The 21,932-nt window shown below is 33.9% G+C and overlaps 1 protein-coding gene across 1 annotated transcript in view; it reads left to right on the top strand.

Annotated features, from left to right (window-relative positions):
• LOC143530122 (uncharacterized) overlaps positions 1 to 18,941 on the top strand; it is a 29,701-nt gene extending 10,760 nt beyond the window's left edge. The window contains exons 4-8 of the mRNA XM_077025747.1: positions 9,054 to 9,273; positions 12,959 to 13,456; positions 16,311 to 16,442; positions 17,421 to 17,911; positions 18,192 to 18,941. Coding sequence (XP_076881862.1) covers positions 9,054 to 9,273; positions 12,959 to 13,456; positions 16,311 to 16,442; positions 17,421 to 17,911; positions 18,192 to 18,806 — 1,956 coding nt within the window. The 3' untranslated portion in view covers positions 18,807 to 18,941. The remainder of the gene's footprint in view (positions 1 to 9,053; positions 9,274 to 12,958; positions 13,457 to 16,310; positions 16,443 to 17,420; positions 17,912 to 18,191) is intronic.
• The last annotated feature ends 2,991 nt before the right edge of the window (positions 18,942 to 21,932 follow it).

Raw genomic sequence — 21,932 nt, 5'->3', positions numbered from 1 at the left:
TTTTCCAAGCTGACCTGGCAGCTTAACCCCAGCCAGGGCTCCGCCCCTTGGGCCCCGCTAAGGGCTGCCGCCCCTAGAACCCTGCTGCCAGGGGCGCTGCCCCCGGACCCCCGTTCGTTGTGGGTAATAATTGAACTAGGAAGACGATATGGGTAGTGATAGTTAATTGATACGTGTAATTGTTATACAGTTAGTCGTGCTCAGCTCAAGAAAGGGATTACCATAAACGGTGAACGTAACCGCATTCAGGTGAGTTTCTAGCCCCGCTTCCTTGTTATATTTTCGGGGCTGTGTGCATACTCGATGTGATAGTTAATACACTTACCTTAAGTGGCAAGCGTATGCCTTGTATGATTTATGTATGATGATTGCTTGGCGATGCGTGAACGATCTTCGGATATTGCATGTACCGTCAGGTGGTAGCTAAAAATGTGATTGATATGTATGATGTAAGATAAGATGTATGTGTGAATATATATGATGTGTGAATAATATATGTATGATATGTTGATGGTACGTGAACGCTTTTCGGATATTGCACGTATTGTTAAGAAAAGTATGTAAGAACAGGTATGGTATGAAGGTATGGAAGAAGGGAGACCGGACCCTAATAATATCCGAGGATGAAGGGAGACCGGACCCTAATAATATCCGAGGATGGAGGGTACTGGACCCTTATAATATCCGAGGTATGTAGGGTGAAATGCCCTTTATAATGTAAGAATAGCTGAAAATGTGTATGGATGAATGAAGTACAGGTTATGTATGTAACGCGTACCTTCGGGCACGTATATGTGTATGAAAAGTAAGTTATGTGATTAACTAGAACTCACTCAGCGTAGCTGACTTTTAGTATGCATGCAGGTGAGTAGGATGATACAGCTGGCTTGAAGGGAGACACATGGCGGATGAATAAAGAAGCTGGCATCTGAAGATTTGCTTGATAATGTTGAACTAAAAGACATGTTTTAAGCCATGTTTAAAGACAAGTTATGAATGTTTGTAATGACTGTTGATGTTTTATGTTATTCCGCAAAAGTTTTAATTAACTCTGATATTTAGAACTGTGTTTATGAGTAAATCCAACGCCCAAAGTATGGCACCGGTAACGGGGCCTTACAAAAAATGTTTTAACTTTTTATTTATCTTTGTTAGTGTTTGTGTGTTTTTGTATTTGAATTTACATAATAATTTAATGTCTCGTAATTTATGTTAAATTATTCATTTTTATATAAATATGACATTTGCATTTTACTAAATTTATTATATATACATTAACCTAAAATATTTTCCAGTTTAAGGTTAAAAATCCATTATAATACAAATTAATGGTTACATAATGTTATTTGAAGTTAAAAATCCGTCATTAAAAATATTCCAATATAAAAATACTATCAAGATTATTATAAAATTCCATTAAAATACCAATTAATGGTTACACGATTATAATTGAATTTGAATTCAATATTATATTATAATAATATGTTAATTATGTCAAAATGGATGCTTAAAATAAAACTCGCATTAAAAGTTTTTAAATCTCAAAATACTTTATAGGTTAATGTTTTTTTAATAATTCAATACTATATTAAAATATTTTAATTATGTTAAATATGTTGTTTAAAATAAAACTCTCGGATCCTTAATTTATGCATAGTTATGAGCATAATAGTAGTAAAATGATAATATGATGACTATCTTTATATAATTCTTATCATAAAATTTATTCTTTCATTCCAATGATGTACATAGAGATTTATGATTTGTTTATAAGTTTGTGAATTTTATTTGTACCTTTATTTCTTTTATTAACAATGCATTGAATTGATTTTGTAGTGATTTTAGTTTTCTTCTTTGTAAGTATAAAAAATTATAACAAATTTCTTTCTATTTCGATGATTCTTTAATAAACAAGACTTTATGACTTCATATATCATGATGTAGTTTTTATTGATATATCTTTTTGGCTTCATGAATTAAGTTAGAAAGATGTTTTAAGTTGGCATTTTACGTTATTTGTTGTTGTATGTTATTTTATTTTAATAAAAACAACAATGTAATACCTTATAATGAATGTAAAATTATTTGTTCTTATAAATATTACACTATCAATTCAGTATTATTATTATTATTATCATTGTCGCTATATATATATATATATATACAATTTTCACGCGTATGATCCAGGTTACTAACCATTGAAAGATATTGAAATTTTAAATCATTGTTTGAGTCTTCGTCTCCAATTTTTCCAACGTTATAAAAATACATTTTTTAATATATGACAACATTTTGTTCTAAAAGTTATTTTTAGAAACATAAAATGTATAATGATATCAGTATGTATGTTTTGTTTTAAAATAAATCAAACACCAATGTTTGGTTTGCAAATTATATTTAATAATTAATAGTGTATAAATATATCAAAATCTTATTATAAAAGTCATAAATAAAAATCATTATATAATATAACTTAATTTACATATTACATGATATATTTTTTTTACTTTTATTATAACTTCCATCCGTGTGTAACACGGGCTTTCATTATTAAACATGTTATTATTTTAATGATATATTTAATTTGGATAATATTGTTTTTTAAATTTTCAGGTGGTGAAATAAAATGAGTTTTTTTGTTAGAATATTTGAAGAAGTTGATGGTGGTTTAATATGAAAGAACATGTTTAGATCTTTTTGTTGATGTTTTTTTGTGGTTTGGTGTACACTAATTTATTGTAACTTTAAACTTTTAATATCTAGACATTGTAAATGATTAACGTTTTGATCCAAAAGTTGAAGAAGTTTGGTGTGCTTGAATTTGTTGTATAAATTTATTATGTTTAGTGACATAGTATTCCACGCGGGTATATACCCTAGTATGCCAACAATTATAACACATAAGAAATGGTATTTTTATTATTTTACATCGTGTAAAAACTTTTAATATTAAAAGATTAATGCATTGAAGGATCTAACAAACTAACAAAGTTCAAGAAATATTATAAGATACTAATCGCACCAAAAGTCCAAAAGTATAAGCAAATTATTCAGTTACATGAAAAATTATATACTTTACTTTCTTATGAATACTATTGTCAGCATGATGATAATATTTGATAAAAGGTCTTCTTTAAGCAAAACCAAAATAGCGTTGTATTTTATAATATTGTTTTTATATACATAGTATACTAGTTTATTATTATTATTTTTTATTTCAAATAAGATAACCTACTGACTTTTGTGTCTTGTATCTGGAAGATAAATTTGTCATATTTGGTTCATCTCGTAATCACCTACAAAATCACATGTCATAAGGCCATGTCAACATGATTATCATATTCATAATTATTTGACATAACCTGTTTAAATATAATGACTTGATATTGCCTTTCTTGTTTGGAATAATAAACAAATATATCACATCGTTATTATATATATAACAATTATCAAAAAACAAGTTCTCTCACAAATTTACTATTCACTTGATTTTGTGTTTAATTCACTTGTATCATATGCTATTTTATTTATACTAAAATAATTTTTAAAAATGCGCCTTCAGTGTCTTGCAAAATCTAACGACACCCCTCTAAGTTTTGTTACATCACAAATAATTATTTTTTTTAATTTACCCAACCAAACAAAAAGCACGTGAATGATTTGTATGCTAAGAAATCTTTACGCCCTGCTTGCGGTGCGCACATATAATGTATATATGTGTGAACCCTTGGGTGGGCAAAAGTAAAATTGCACTAATTTTGACGTTATTTTACTAATCACGTGAAAATAACGTTAAAAGTGGCGGAAGGTTAATCAGGCATCATGTGGTGGCGTTGATAGCCGAAAGACAAGGGCTCATGCACCAATCAGCCGGTGTCCCGATGATTGAGTGTTATGTGTCTTATGTCCAAGGCTTGATTCAAAACTACTATCGAGCCGGGGGTCTCACCGGAAGCAGCCTCTCTATCCCTATGGGATAGAGGTAAGGCTGTCTACATCTTACCCTCCTCAGACCCTACCATAACATTGCTATTGGTGGGATATACTGAGTACGATGATGATGATGATGATGATCTATATTTAAATAATTTTATCAAAATATTTATTATATCTAATAATAATCATAGTATAAATTAAATTAAAGTTAATGGGTTTGCGTAAAGGTTTTATTATGATATATATATATAGAGTTTAGATTGATGTAAAATGCATGTCCATAATTTTTAAACATATTGCCATTTTATTTTTGGGCTTTCCCTTTATATTGCTATACGAGTTACGGTACTATAACGAGCTGAAACATCAGTTTGGTATGGTTTAAAGTAACCGCCACAACGCACGGGTCCGAAATACTAGTTTTAAACAAAAAGAAGAGTAAAGTGTCATTTTCGTCCTTGTGGTTTGACAAATAATGCGAATTTAGTCCAAAAAGTTTATTTTTTGCATATTGACCCTCCACGTTTCCCAGTTCTTGTCAATTACATCTAAATCACTAACCCCGTTAAATTTAATCGTTAAGTCAGGGGTAGCCATGTATTTTCACTAATTCTTTATTATAATACGTATTTCAGTGAACTGCGATTTCGTCCTTGTGGTTTGTTCAAATCTGCAGTTTTAGTCCAATAGTTTCAAGTTTGCAATTTTATTCCCTATGGTTTCATTTCACTTGCAACTAAACCAGAATTTATTAACCTCGTTAAGTCTTATCGTTAACCCATTTGTGTGCCTCTCATGTGACGACCAGTTTTGTTGTTTTTCTCCAAATAAACCTCAATCCTAATTTGCAATTTGGGGAAAAAGGAAAAAACAAGGAACAAAACTATCCCGTCACGTGAAGGGCATACTGATGGGTTTAACGACCAGACTTAATGAGATTAGAGAATTCGGGTTTAACTGCAAGTGAAATGAAACCATAGGGAATAAAATTGCAAACTTGAAACTGTTGGACTAAAACCGCAGATTTGAACAAACCACAAAGACAAAAATCGCAGTTCACTGAAATACGTATTATAATAAAGAAAGCGTGAAAATACATGTATGCCCCTGACTTAACGATTAAATTTAACGGGGTTAGTGATTTGGATGTAATTGGCAAGAACTGGGAAACGTGTAGGGTCCATATGCAAAAAAATAAACTTTTTGAACTAAATTCGCATTATTTATCAAACCACAAGGACGAAAATGACACTTTACTCCAAAAAGAATACTAAAGAACAACTTGATCAGGCAATTCTAAATTTCTAACCCGTTTGCTTTAAGTTGGGTTGATGTGGACTTTATTTTTAAAGATATGGGTTAATATGAGTTAGCTAGTATTTTCAAGGGGGTACGCGTTTAGCGCAAAAAACCAAATAAACTAAAGTGAAACCAAAAAACCGAATAAACTGAAACGAAATTAACAATCAAAAAAAGAGAATCGTTTGTTTTTAACAATCTGATTTTGTTTTTCGTTTTCCGATGATCAAACATCTGTTTTTCTATCCATTTTTGGTTGCATAACTTCACTATATGTGGAATATTTTCACTTCCCTAACTCATACATACTATATATATATATACGTACACACGCTGGTACACGTGTAACATAATAATTTACTGTTATACTTATAGAGATAAAACGTTGTTCTAAGTTATATGTTCTACCAACAAAGCAGGCCAACTCTCTTTCGTTGAATCCATGTTTTGAAAGAAAGTTCGTTTCAGCGTAGCAAGTAGATCGATTAGGTCACCACGTAGGTAAGTAGCAAGAAAACCATATTAGCGAGTGGGTCAAGAGCAAGAAAAGTTGGCTAGCAAGTAGGCTAGGAACTAATTAGCAAATTGGTCAGCAACAAGAAAACTAGTTAGCAAGTTGGCCAGAGCAAGTAAAGAAGCAAGAACAAGAAACCTGGTTCGGGTTATAGCTGGGGCAAGATACTCGTTTTCAAGTTTAAGCAAGAAGATCAAGGACCTATGTGGTTTGATTATGAAAGATAGCAAGATGAATTCGTGTGGCATTAGAAAGAAAGCAAGAGCAAGAAAAGTAGCAAGAAGCAAGAATGATCAAAACTCGTGTGGTTCGATTGGGGAAAAAGAGCAAGACAATGGGCCGGTTTCAAGATTAAGGGACAGAATATTGAAAGTTTAATCCTGAAACAAAGTTAGAAGAAAGTTGGAGGGCTAAATATGAAAGTTTAGTTAATTAGTATTTAATTAATAGTTTGAATGTTTAGAGTTTTCGATTAGCAGGTTTGTTCATCTGCATGTTTATTTTATTAGTTTGAAAGTCTAAAAAGTAGGAGTATGAGTCATAGTATACTTAGAATGTTATTTAGTATAAACAGATTGTTAGGGCTATGTAATTTGTGTGCAAGTGTCAAGAATTAGAATAAAGCAGAGAAAGTCGATCTTAGTTGAGATCAAAATTATGTGCTCGTGTTCTTGAGTCTGATTTCCAACAGTTGCCACCTCTAAGAAGTAAGAACAACCGATGACTTAGTTGTCTAGTGGTATAGTATTTGTTACCACAAAAATGATCTGGATTCAAGTTTTTGCAACTACAAGGTTACGCGATAGCTAGGTTTAAAAAAATAAGGATTCAAGTTTTTGCAACTACATGTTTACGCGATAGCTAGGTTTAAAAAAATAATTTTAGAAAGTTTGATTGTGAAGAAAAGCATATACACCATGTTATTTCAGTATATAGAGTTCAATCTCATGCATCCATGCGTACTTGAAATCAATGCAACAGAAAAAAAGTTTGGCATGGCTATATTTTATCCGGTATTAATAAAATAACACGAACGACTAAAGGTACATTCTATAAAGATTTAACCATTAATTTCCTATTTTACATTCTAACCATCTTATCACTTCATTAAAGTGAGATAAAGAAAAATAAAAGCAAAGACGATTAACCTTTCCATTTTAGAAATATGATTTTAGATATTAATCTTTGAAAACTAATCAATTTTGTATTTTATAAAGGGAGAGAAAAATTGACATTACATAAACAAGATCAATGCACACAGTAAACCCATGCATCGTCTTGAAGTCATGTAGGCCCAAAGCTCTGCCAGCCGTGATCGAACCAGTTAAAGAAGCAGTCAGCAAAAACTAATTGGGAACGTGGGTAGGCCCGCATGCAAAGCTATTCTCTCGTTCTTGTGTGTACAATTTATTATATAAAGTAGGTAACACATCTAAGGTCTAGGTAGTAAGAAAAATAAATTCGTTAACGTCTAACTACAATAAATTATTAACATATTAAAAAAAATTGTGTGTTATGGTGGCCGAACGACACGAGTTTGGTAGATATCGGGTTACGACACCAAACATAAAAAAAACCCCTATCGTTGAGGCTACGAACCGACACGAATTTGAGCCCAAATACAACATACTAATAAAATATATAAAAAACCCACACTTAACCAAAAAAAATATACAAAACCAACGCGTTACGTAAGGCCACGAATTGACATGAATTCAACTTATATAGACTATAACGATACTAAACTGTAAAAAACAATATGTTTTGAATAGAAAAATATTGATATAAAAAATTAAATAAATAAAGTTAATTGTTGATGTTGCAAAGCGTCAGTTTGTTTTTAAATTAAAAAATAAATAGTTAAGCTGGTAATAGAAATTTAGAATTTAATACACAAGATAATATATGACTTATTACAATTTAAAATTTAACTTTGTCAATTAAGAAATAAAATACGAATAAGAAACATGGAAAATATATAGCTTACAGAAATTACGACATGTGATGAAACTAATTACTTATTTCTTATTTCTTAGGTATAGATATGTAAATTTCTAATTGTACATTGGAAATTTCAGAGTAATACTAAGAGCCATAGTTGTTTTCTTCTTTTTTTATTTTACAAACAATTGCACAAATATGTTCATGATCGGTCCTAGGAGGTTCAAGATGGGCGAAATGATTATAAATCTGCGAACATAATGGTTAACTTCCGAGCTTCACAATTGTTAGAACTGTCTAATTATTATAGTTGATTACTAGATTAGCATTTCGAATTTCAGACACTTAGTTACTGATGATGCAGTTACCAATAACCATTAACATATTAATATGCTAATACCACAAGTAATTAGGTATGACTAATATCCAATTTTCATGTAGATTATCATCAAGTATGCAAGTTTGAGGGAGCGCTGGCGCATGAAACAAGAGTGGTTATGAGCGAGCATGTGTTTCACACATTATGACTTGTATCAATGGTTATTGGATATTTTAAACCATAGAGGAAGAAGAAGATAGCGAGGAGCATGGAGCCAAAACAAGTCCAATTTTAGGGTTTAAAGATAAGTTAGCTAATTTTATGTTATGTTTACCTGTTTGTTTCTCGATGGACCAAGTTCTTATATTTCAATGCTAAGTATTTTATTTAATTTGATTTGAACCATTTAAAATGGTTTGATTAAGTTTAATGAATCTAGATTTATTTTTATGTGCTTTAAATATTAGATGATTAACTTATATAGTTATATGTTTTATTTAAAAAAAATGAGGGAAGCATGGAAGGGAAAAGAATGAAATGAAGTGCAATTATATATTAACTTGCAATTTTTACACAAGTTGAATTGGGAGTATAGACACAGCTGGCTGAAAAGATCAAAAGAAAGATGCATATATCATACCTTCATTTTGTTTGTCACTCATGAATGTTTTTCATAGATATTTCTTCCCTGACTTAATTAATTGTGACATGACTTATTTTGTTTTGTTCTCTTGGACTTTAGTTTCGGTCAGCCAGTTCCTTTTTCTTTGTATGTATGATAATTAAAAAATATTGCTAATAATTGCAATTTTTATAAACGTTGACGTTGACGTTGACGTTGACGTTGCATTGACTTCACCCATAATTAGTTTGCATATATAGTAATACTGTAATAGATAGATACATTCCCATCCTGCTTTGCACAATACTGATATAGATTCAGCAACAAACGGTATGTGTGAAATAAATTAATTTTGCGTATATGGTTTCAGTTGCACACACTAGCTAATTATTAATGTCTGATGGTATGAGCTGAATATGCAGCAACAGCAGCAGCTGGTTGAGTTGAAAATTGAAATGGAGACGGAGACGAGTATGGATACTACTGATCATCCCCTCAACCATCAGCCACCGGAGGTGGACTTGGAAGATATTAAGACTGAGACGCCGCCATCAAATGTGCCTAATTCTGAACCGGCTCTACTGCGTACAGTTACATCATCAAATTCAAATTTAAACCTACCAGATCCAAAATATCTCATTGGTACGTAAAACCACAATCTTTATCTTTAGAGCTTAACATAAAAAAATGGGAAAAAAAAGCCAGTGGTTCTTAGGCTATGTGTAGTGGAGGGTTATTATTGGGGACGAATTGTCACACGTGGCGCCCAGTCAGCATGGAGTGGAAATTTGTTTTTGGGTGTAATGGTGTAGGGGCTACAAGTTGGGCCCACAGTTTCTTTTTTTATTATTTTCTTTTTATAACTAAACTAAACAAATAAAAACCAGTTTATTTAAATAATTAGATAAAATGCATTAAAATTAAAAAGAAATACAAAAAACTTAAAAAAACATAACTAATAATGCATTAAAATTAAAAAAAAAAATACATAACTAAAAATATTAAAAAACTTAACTAAATAAAATACTAATATCCATAATATTCGCGCATTTTTTCCATTCGTTGTCGTTGCAATAATGCGGCATCTTCGTGTAACCCGGCATCTTTGAGGGATTTGTATTCTTCACTAATTTCCCGCAATTCCAACATTTGGGCAATCTTTTCGTGTTGTTTGTCGGTTTCTCTCATGACATCGTTGAGTTCCTCGACACACTTTTTGTGTGTTTTTGATGATTTATTTCATGGTAGCGGCGAGTTCCACGAGTGTCGGTTGGTTCGGGTTGTTTGTAGGATTCATTTTGTTAGATTTTTTGAAGAATTTGGGTATGAATTATGTATGAAATGGATATGAAATGGAGAAGAATGATGTATGTTTATATAGATATTTATGTATTGTTTTAATTAATTAAAAAAAAATTTATATATGTGGCCATTGGAACGGTCAAATTAATATAATAATATTAAATCTTCAAACAATCCGGCGACAAAAGAACCCCGCCCCATTTCGCCCACATATCGCCGGGGGGGGGGGGGGGGGCGATGTTCGCGCCCCTTCTAGCCCAAATTACCGCCCCACTACGTTTGGCCTTACTTCTTACAAAACAACAATTAATAATATTTTTAATATATAGCAAAGACTTGTATATATTTAGACCATGTGTTATAATTCAGGAGCATTATATTTAACGCGTTGTTAAACGTATCATCATTCCACACATTTTTACTAAACATACCTCGTTTATTTTAACGCTTAAAGTCATTACACGAAAGAAAAATGTAGGCGTCGTCCCTCTAGCTCGCCAACACGGTAAAACTCAAATGGGCAACTTAAGTGGGGCCAAGGTTTTCTCTAACCAATCACAATATTAAATAGACAGAATTAAACATATTGTCCTTTATGTTTATACCAAATTTCAATCATTGTTCTTTATCTTTAAAATTGATATGTTCTGTCATTTACGTTTATAAATCCAACACCGTTTGTCCTTTGACCCTAATCTGGTTAATTTTTTTCTTTAAGTCAGGTCATGTGCCATACACATGAGGGCAAATTGGTCCTTTTACCCATTTACTTAAAAAACATTTTAAAAATTAAAAGAATATATATTTAATAATTCTCTCTCTCTCTCTCTCATCTGATCTGCACCAACACCATCCATCCTTACGCCTTAACGCTGTGTTCCCGAGTCTCATTTAACGAAGGGAGGGGTGGGAAGGAGAATTATGACAGAAAAGAAAGCTATGGAAAGGAAAATGTGTGATTTTATTTTATGTTCCCGAGTTTAATGAAAAGGGAAGGAAAAGAAGGGAAATTAAACATTTTAGGTGTTCCCGAGTTAAGAAGAGAAGAAAAGAAAAATACATTTTCCTATTATACCCTTTAAGTAAACTATTATATGGAGTTAGATATAAGGGTAATTTAGGAATTGATAAAAGTTATAACTAAACATAAATATTTTCTCTCCTAATCTCTCCAATTTGAGAGGATGATAATGTGTTTATATTTTCTAGCATTTTCTCTCCCTTCCCCTTCTTAAAAAATCTCAGAAACATGATTTTTTTACATTTTCCTCTCTTTTCCTTCCCCTCCCCTCATTAAATGAGACTCGAGAACACAGTGTAAAGTTCAACATCCTCAAGCCTTTCAAAAAAAAAAAAACATCCTCAAAATCGAACCACTGCAAATTCTCAACTCAAATCAAGAAACAAATTCGTATAACAAAACCTTAACAAGTCTGAACTAAGCTATAACTCAATCGTATGATGAAAACCTTCAAGAAAAGATCAGACCAAACTTTCAAACCCACACTCGATGTCAGGCTGTTACGGAGGCAGGCTCCGTTATCATCCTCGCAAGAACCATCACAGGGTTAGCGGTGTTTCCAGGCGGAACCCTAGCGGCCGCCGCCGTCACTTTTGGGGCTTTTTTGACATAACCATCCAGGGTTTGCAGGGACTGACAATTGAGAAGTAATCTCGTCGGTTACAACTACCAGTTTAGGGTTAGAATTTTGAACAGCGGTTAAAACGGAAGTGAAGCTATCTCCCAAATTGGGCGTGATACGCTCCAGATTGGATATAAATCTGGCAACAGAAGCAGGAATAAGTTATCAGGTGGAAGGTTATGAGAAAGTTCACCACCAGATGACGATTCCATGGGCACAAATCAGATTATTAAGGATTTTGGAAAAGATGACGACAAAGAGCCTAAAGGGAAAAATTTAGCAACTCAAAAATTTTAGGGTTTGGGTTTTAACTGCACACTATGGGTGCAAAATCGATGGTGAACCATTGTGACTGGTGAAGCCGACGGTGGTGTGACGACAGTGGTGGTGGTGGTGGTGGTGGTAGGGTTGATGAGAGAGAGAGAGAGTTATTAAATATGTATTCTTTTAGTTTTAATTTTTAAAATGTTTTTTTAAATAAATGGACCAATTTACCAAGTGTATGGCACATGACTTGACTTAACGAATAAAATTAACCGGGTTAGGACCAAGGGACGAACGGTGTTGGATTTGTAAACGGACAAAACATATCAATTTTGAAGATAAAGGACAATGAGTGAAATTTGGTATAAACATAAAGGACAATATCTGTAATTCTATCTATTAAATATCCACTCACCTTTCTATATATTAGAAAAATATTTAATAATAAATGATTTGTCGGTTAACCAATTGTGAGTTTTTTGAATGAAAAGTTAGTGAACGCCGCATGCGTAGGTGGCACTTAACACTGACGTGACAACACTTTTGGAGTTTTGGTTAACTAATCATGCCCCATAAGTCCATAACACATGGTCTAATAAGAGCATCTCCAATGCTTGGTGATGGTTTGAAATTCAAACATTTTAATCATCCACTCAAATACTATTTCATTTCATTCTCACTCCTTCATCCTCTCACACACATCTTACAAACCACATTGAAATTCCAAACCATTTTCACTCTCTCTCCTCCTCTCTCTCTCTTCCACCTAGGAGTCACCTAGGATTCAAACCTCCTAACAACACACCATTGGAGATGCCCTAAGAGTGTTGATGTGGTGCTCAATGCCTAGGTGGCACTTAACAGTTAGGGTTGAAACCGGTTCGGTTTGATAAATAAACAGTCAAAACAGGTTGAAACCAGTTTCTCGGCTGGTTAATTATCGGATGTTTGATCGGTTTCGGATTAGCTAAACTGGTTTAGAATCAGTTTCAATGAAGTTGTTGGCGAACAACCGGTCTGAAACCTATGGTTTCTATCGATCGGTTCCAAACTGGTTCGGTTCTTTCTTATACATAATAATAACAGTACTTAACAACTTGGCTTTTAAATCTTTAAAGGAGGCAGAGAAGAATACCTCAGCATTTGTGTGCCTCTGTATGAAGCATCAATCAAAGGTAACTGGGCAGCTGCTGAAAACATCATAAGGCAGCATCAAGAGGTGAAGCGGTGTAGTATCACTGGAAATAATGAAACGGCACTTCATATAGCAGCATCCGCTAAAAGCACCAATTTGATAGAGGATTTTGTTAGTAAGCTTGTCCTTTTGATGGAACCAGAAGAGCTAAAGCTTAAGAATGAAAGCGGCAATACTGCACTGTGTTTAGCAGCCGCAGGAGGTACCGTGAGTATTGCTAGAATTTTGGTGAGTCGATGCGAGGACCTGCTAAATATTCCTGGTAGTCTAGGAATGCTGCCACTCTATATAGCTTCTTTATGTGGAAAGTATGATATGGTGGATTATCTCTATCAAAATTCAAACAACATGACTGGTGCGTTTTGGACTGAGAAGAATAGTGGTTGGGTTCTCATGAGATGTGTTGAAGCTGAATTCTTTGGTAAGTGTGTGTGTTACATTTTTGTATCACCAACTTTGAATAAAAATATTTATATCTTACATATTTTAATGCAAATATTATTTAATGGATTTTTCTTCTATTATGAGTAGGGCTGTACAAAAAGCCCGCAGCTCATGGCTCGTTCGAAAATAGCTTGAAAAAAGCTCGGCTCGAAAAAGCTCGATTCTAAATGAGCTCGACTCGGCTCGGCTCGATTTCTAAACGAGCCGAGCTCGAGCTAGGGTTAGCTCGGCTCGTGGCTCGGTCTTGGCTCGACTCGTTGGCTTCCTAAATTTTAATATCTATATATAATAATATCATACCAAGAAATAAATAAATAAAAATTATACATATATTATGTCACTTGATACCTAAAACCTTATAAAAGAATAACGAAAATAAAACAAATAAATTTATAAATTCTCTAGTTTATAAATTTTATATAATATGTATGTTAAAATTGTATTTTTTGTATTTTATATATCAAAACTTGTAAAATATAAAATATAAAATAAATAAATAATAAATAAAAAAAATTAAATGAGTCCGGCTCGACGAGCTCGAGCTTTATACGAGCCGAGCTCGAGCTCGATTTTCAGCTTGACAAGGAAAACAAGCCGAGCTCGAGCCAGCTCGATTAAGTTTGAGCTTGAGCTCGAGCACACTCTGGCTCGGCTCGACTCGGCTCGTTTACAGCCCTAATTATGAGAGGGCTTTGCCAAAAACAAACAAACAAACAAATTAACCATGTTTAAAATGAAGCTAATATGGAGAAGCAGTATTGCAGTTCCTATCTATAAGAACAAAGGAGACGCCCAATGTTGTGGTAACTACCGAGGAATCAAACTACTAAGCCACACTATGAAGCTATGGGAAAGAATGATTGAGGTTAGACTTAGACGAGAAACTCAGGTTACGGTGAACCAATTTGGCTTCATGCCGGGTCGTTCCACCACAGAGGCAATACACCTTATAAGAAGATTGATGGAAAAGTATAGGGAGAAGAAGCGTGACCTGCATATGGTGTTTATTGACTTAGAAAAGGCCTATGACAGTGTGCCACGACAGGTGCTTTGGGAGTGCTTGGAGGGTAGAGGAGTACCTTGGAAATACATAGAGATAATTATGGATATGTATACCAGGAGTGCGACAAGTGTCCGTGCGCCAGTGGGGGAAACTGATTTCTTCCCTGTAGAGGTTGGTCTTCACCAGGGGTCAGCCCTGAGTCCGTTTCTTTTTGCAGTAGTCTGGGATGAGTTGTCAAAGTCGATTCAGGGGACGCTCCGGTGGTGTATGATGTTCGCAGACGATATTGTGTTACTTGCTGAGAGAAAACAAGATCTAAACATGAGGCTTGAGGAGTGGCGAACAACCTTAGAGACAAAAGGTTTAAGGATTAGTCGCTCTAAGACGGAGTACCTCCACTGTGATTTTAGTGGGGTAAATGACAATGAGGACGTACAGATCACCATTGAAGGGCAGGTGGTTCCGCAGGTAAAGAAGTTCAAGTATCTAGGATCATTTGTTCAGAGTGATGGGGAAATAGACACTGATGTGACCCATCGAGTCCAGGTAGGATGGTGTAAATGGAAAGCAGCCACAGGTATACCGTGCGACAAAAGTTTCCCAACTAAACTAAAGGGAAAATTTTATAGGGTTGCAGTTAGACCAGCAATGCTATATGGAACAGATTGTTGGGCTATCAAGAAGGCACAAGTGCGGAAGATGGAGGTGGCGGAAATGAGAATGTTACGTTGGATGTGTGGGCACACAAGGTTAGACCGAATTACAAATGTTGTGTTTCGGGAGAGATTAAGGGTGTCGAACATAGCAGACAAGATAAGAGAGTGGAGATTGAGATGGTTTGGACATGTGAAGAGAAGACAGATGACGAATCCTGTTAGATCCGTAGAAAACATTACTATATAGGGGAGAAGGGGTAGAGGACGACCTAAATTGACTTGGGACGAGAGAATTAGACATGATTTGATAGACTTAAACCTCTCCGAGGACATGGTGGAGGATATGAATTCTTGGAGAAGTAAAATTAAAGTTAAGGATTTTTAGTAACAAAATGATACGTTAGGGCTTCTATTTCCTTTTTTTGGTCACACACCATAATAGTATTTTCTTTACATATATATAGTATTAGAATTATTATTGCTAAGGGTACTATTAGTATTATTAATATTTTTATATTACTGTTGCACTTTGATTTCATTTATATTACTTCATACATATGCACTTTAGAGTTGAGAGTCTCTCTGTAAGCCACCTCTCTATCCCTTGGATAGAGGTACGGTGCGCCTACATCCCACCCTCCCCAGACCCTACTTATAGCTTTGCTGTTGGTGGGACTTCACTGGGTATGATTGATTGATTGATTGAAAATGAAGCTAATATGATATATCAATAATTCAATACTATAATTTAGGTGTTTAATAATGTAAAAACTGCAAAAATTGGATGGGAAAAATGTGGAATTAGTGACAAGTTGTAGCGCATAGGAACGGAGAAAAAACTTTTGAGTAGTTTATAAGTGGAAACCATTGTTAAGGATATGCAAACACTAGTAGGAAAATTAAGCAAACGAGTTATCTTGAGATTCTTAGTACTAGCTACTTGCTTCAGTTTTGTACTTTAGAAAACAAACAAGTTCTCTGAAGCAAGTAGTACTAAGAAATAATAAACAAACAAGTTCCTACAACCTCATGGCATGTTGTTATGATTTATGAACATCTTAATACATAATTAAGATTTATTATTTCTTTTGGCCACAATTTTTCTCAGTGAATTTAACTGCGATTTATTTAACACATTTTCACTATGTGATAGATCTTTCAATACTTTGTAGATATTGCAGTGAGAATAGTTAAAAATCGGCCAGAACTTGCTATAAACGGTGACGTGCTTAGAGCTTTGGCTAAAAAGACTAACGCATTTGAGGAAATAAAACTTCATTTTATCCGGAGAGCCATCAATAAAAGTAAGTTTCTCTTTCATGGAGGGATGCATGCCTAAATGGCTAAATGTGCCACACCCTTCTAAAACTTTATTGTACTTAACTTGAAGTAGGCGTGGGCTTGGATCATAGGTTCTAGGGTCTTATTAGTTTTCTTGTTGACCAAGTTAGGTTAACACTATACATATGTTTTAACCGAGTTTAATGTTTTGATATAAAAGTTATTGTGTTAATGTTTTTGAGTTATATTTCCATTGTATAGTAAAAGTGAGATTTCTTAAATATTGTGTGTTCTGATTATCGTTTATTCCTTTAAAATATTGACTTTGTGTAACTGACGAGTCTAATGTATGACATGATATGATAGTCTGACATGACGCCTGTATGATATGGTGATGATATGATATGATGTAATACGAGATACTATAAGATAAAATATAAAATATGGCGTGATATACTATGATATGATTGCGTATAATACTATATTATAATGTACTCGAGATTGAAATATACTATGATATATTATATTATTTATATCCTACTATATTAGTTATAAAGGCTTTCATAAAATATACCAATATTTAATGTATCATACTAATTATAAAACTTGACAATTCTGCATCGAGGGTGGACAGAAGAAGTTCTTGGTTCTTAAAAAATTCCTCATCTCAAATGTATCAACACGTTTTGGATTTAATGTTCATGGATGAGAGAAAAACTCCAAATTTAAGCATGTTAGTAATATCATGTTGGGTAACTTCTTGGGAACCTCCACTTGGGTAGCCAAAAACAAGTTCTTGAGTTCCTTATGGGCAAATCATACATTATTGATGGTACAAGGGGAAATGTTACAAATGGTATTAGAGTCACTCATGTGCATATGTTAGGACATTTTAGGAATTTTCCCTATATAATATCTTGTGTCTGTCTAATGGTTTATTCTAAAAGCAATAGTTCGTATATGTTGGTTTCTTATTTAGTTGTTGCTTTCGGTATTTGCAGTTATTCATGTTGTTGAAAGAGAAAGGCTTGCTATTCAATTATTAAGAGACATTTGGAATGCTATAGTGAGGAAGTCCAAAAAAGAAATTGATGATATTTTAAGAGGGCCACCAGACAAAGAACCGCAAAATGACAAGGCAACAACATCAAAACATGTCAAAAAGAATACACACTCTTCCCGAGTGCTATTTATTGCTGCTGAAATGGGAAACACTAGATTTCTGGTTGAGCTCATTCGCCAATATCCAGATCTTATTTGGAAGTTAAATGATAGTGGCCAAAGTATATTTCATGTTGCCGTCTCACACCGTCAAGAGGGTGTTTACAATCTTATGTACGAGATAGGCTCGATGAAGGATTTCTTAACTCCTATAAGGGATGTCGATGGAAATAACATGTTGCATTTAGCAGCCAAGAGTGCAAAGAAGAAGCGACTTCAAGAAACTTCAGGAGTGGCTCTACAAATGCAAAGGGAACTGCTATGGTACAAGGTATTACAGTTTTCTCTCCAATATTAATCTAGAGAGTTAAGTGTTTGTGTGTGTGTGTATGATCATTGTTCGTTTTCCCCTTTTTAATACAAATATGATTGTTTTTTTAATCAACTATCAAGTTTCTTATTAAACTCAAAAAGATTACAATAAAGTGACAGGCAAACGGACAACAAGCTGCACCGCAACCCCATCTGAATAGCAAAGGGCAGTTGTGCTTGTGTAGTTGTGTTCTTGCTTTCTTTAATTTTTAACCCCAAATCTAACCTCTTTTGTGTAGGAAGTGGAGGGTATGCTCCCTCCTTCTTGTCAAGAAAAGAAGAACAATGATGGTCTACTGCCACACGAATTGTTCACCAACGAACACAAAGATCTCATGATTGCAAGTGAGAAGTGGATGAAGAACACGGCTAGCCATTGTATGGTAGTTGCTGCGTTAATTGCTACCGTAGTATTTGCAGCCGCTTTTACTGTACCAGGCGGATACAATAACAGTAGCGGTATTCCTATTTTACGAAATCATAGAGCATTTATAGTCTTTGTTATATCAGATGCCATTTCTTTGTCATTTGCCACAATTTCAATCCTCATGTTCTTATACATTCTCACCTCTCGTTACGCCGAGGAAGATTTCTTGGAATCATTACCTAAAAAACTTATGAGAGGTCTAGCAGCACTTTTCCTCTCTATCACTGCCATGATGGTCGCTTTTAGTGTTAGTTTTTTCGCTCTTTATCACAACGAGTTGATTTGGGTACCAACTCTTATCAGTGCATTTGCTTCGATGCCCGTTATCTTATATGCCAGACTTCAGTATGGTCTTCTAGCAGATGTTTACAGCTCAACATATGGTTCCAAAAACCTCTTCAAGCCAAAAAAGCCTATGCTTTACTAGCCAAGTCTTAAATTCGGAATAATAGTTTGTTTCTCACTTTCACTATCATGTTCATTTCAGTGTGTGGAAAAATTATTAACTTGAGCATGATTATGTAGTTTTTAAAGGTAATTGTATTTATAAGCATTTTTTTGTGTCATTGTACATTTGTATTTCTTATTAATTAGAGTTAATGGCCACTTTCGTCCATGTGGTTTGCTACTTTCGCCACTTCAGTCCAAAATTTGCAATTTTGTCAACTTAGTCCTCATAGTTTTAAATATTAGCCAATTACGTCCCATCCGTCTAACGGCATCCTGCTATGCCGTTAGTTTAAGGGTATTTTTGTCTTTCTCCTTTTAATTTTGAGTTAATGGTCATCTTAGTCCCTGTGGTTTGATATTTTTGTCAATTCAGTCCAAAGTTTGAAAATTTGTCAATTTAATGTTCAGTTTAATTTAGTTTTTTATTTTTTATATTTTTTGTTTATAACCCTGAAGAGCATAATTCAAGCCCAAAATCATCAAGAAACCTCAAATATGGTATGCATTTACTCTATTGACAACAGTAATCATCCCCCCCTGTATTTAGTTTATAGACATTTCCTAAAATCTTCTCCATGGTGGAACTCAATGGTAAAGTGGTCAAGGTAATTCCTTGAAACCGAATTGTACAGAAAAAACCCAAAATCATTTCGTTGATTAATGTATAATAGTTGATTACGACCCAGATTTTCGTTATGATATGTTAATCTCTAAACCCTAACTATTATGCATTCATCAAAGAAACGATTTTTAGTTTTTTCCGTACAATTCGGTTTCACGGAATTTCTTTGACCACTTTAGCATTGAATTCCACCATGGGGGAGAGTTTAGGAACCGTCTAGAAACTAAATACGAGAGGAGGGGGTATGAATACTGTTGTCGACAGAGTAAATGCAGACCTGTTTTGGGCTTGGATAATGCTCTCAAGGGTTATAGACCAAAAAAAACTGAATTAAATTGACAAAATTTCAAACTTTGGACTGAAGTGGCAAAAGTATCAAACCACAGGGATGAAAATGACCATTAACTCAAAATAAAAACGAGAAAGACAAAAATACCCTTAAACTAACGGCATAGTTGGATGCCGTTAGACGGGTGGGACGTAATTGGCTAATATTTAAAACTATGAGGACTAAATTGACAAAATTACAAATTTTGGACTGAAGTGGCGAAAGTAGCAAACCACAGGGACGAAAATGGCCATTAACTCTATTAATTAAGTAAATCATTGATTGTTGTTGTTTGTATGCTGCGATATAAAAGTTAAATATGCATTATCGGTTGGGAAGGAGCTACGGTGAAACTATTAGAACGCTTTGCTTTCAAAAGATTTTATTACGAACATATAAGTATTGGTTTGCGTAAAGGTTTTATTATGATATATATAGAGTTTAGATTGATGTAAAATGCATGTCCATAATTTTTGAACATATTGCCATTTTATTTTTGGGCTTTCCCTTTATATTGCTATACGAGTTACGGTACTATAACGAGCTGAAACATCAGTTTGGTATGGTTTAAAGTAACCGCCACAACGCACGGGTCCGAAATACTAGTTTTAAACAAAAAGAAGAGTAAAGTGTCATTTTCGTCCTTGTGGTTTGACAAATAACGCGAATTTAGTCCAAAAAGTTTATTTTTTGCATATTGACCCTCCACGTTTCCCAGTTCTTGTCAATTACATCCAAATCACTAACCCCGTTAAATTTAATCGTTAAGTCAGGGGTAGCCATGTATTTTCACTATTTCTTTATTATAATACGTATTTCAGTGAACTGCGATTTTCGTCCTTGTGGTTTGTTCAAATCTGCAGTTTTAGTCCAATAGTTTCAAGTTTGCAATTTTATTCCCTATGGTTTCATTTCACTTGCAACTAAACCAGAATTTATTAACCTTGTTAAGTCTTGTCGTTAACCCATTTGCGTGCCTCTCATGTGACGACCACTTTTGTTGTTTTTCTCCAAATAAACCTCAATCCTAATTTGCAATTTGGGGGAAAAGGAAAAAACAAGGAACAAAACTATCCCGTCACGTGAAGGGCATACTGATGGGTTTAACGACCAGACTTAATGAGATTAGAGAATTCGGGTTTAACTGCAAGTGAAATGAAACCATAGGGAATAAAATTGCAAACTTGAAACTGTTGGACTAAAACCGCAGATTTGAACAAACCACAAAGACAAAAATCGCAGTTCACTGAAATACGTATTATAATAAAGAAAGCGTGAAAATACATGTATGCCCCTGACTTAACGATTAAATTTAACGGGGTTAGTGATTTGGATGTAATTGGCAAGAACTGGGAAACGTGTAGGGTCCATATGCAAAAAAATAAACTTTTTGAACTAAATTCGCATTATTTATCAAACCACAAGGACGAAAATGACACTTTACTCCAAAAAGAATACTAAAGAACAACTTGATCAGGCAATTCTAAATTTCTAACCCGTTTGCTTTAAGTTGGGTTGATGTGGACTTTATTTTTAAAGATATGGGTTAATATGAGTTAGCTAGTATTTTCAAGGGGGTACGCGTTTAGCGCAAAAAACCAAATAAACTAAAGTGAAACCAAAAAACCGAATAAACTGAAACGAAATTAACAATCAAAAAAAGAGAATCGTTTGTTTTTAACAATCTGATTTTGTTTTTCGTTTTCCGATGATCAAACATCTGTTTTTCTATCCATTTTTGGTTGCATAACTTCACTATATGTGGAATATTTTCACTTCCCTAACTCATACATACTATATATATATATATATATATATATATATATATATATATATATATACGTACACACGCTGGTACACGTGTAACATAATAATTTACTGTTATACTTATAGAGATAAAACGTTGTTCTAAGTTATATGTTCTACCAACAAAGCAAGCCAACTCTCTTTAGTTGAATCCATGTTTTGAAAGAAAGTTCGTTTCAGCGTAGCAAGTAGATCGATTAGGTCACCACGTAGGTAAGTAGCAAGAAAACCATATTAGCGAGTGGGTCAAGAGCAAGAAAAGTTGGCTAGCAAGTAGGCTAGGAACTAATTAGCAAATTGGTCAGCAACAAGAAAACTAGTTAGCAAGTTGGCCAGAGCAAGTAAAG

The sequence above is a fragment of the Bidens hawaiensis genome, unplaced genomic scaffold (assembly GCF_021521415.1).
Source record: "Bidens hawaiensis isolate Kalapana, Puna unplaced genomic scaffold, B.hawaiensis_p1.1 tig00008841_1, whole genome shotgun sequence".
Taxonomy (NCBI): domain Eukaryota; kingdom Viridiplantae; phylum Streptophyta; class Magnoliopsida; order Asterales; family Asteraceae; genus Bidens; species Bidens hawaiensis.
The sequence above is the reverse complement of the archived record's forward strand: the minus strand, read 5'-3'. Positions and strand labels throughout refer to the sequence as shown.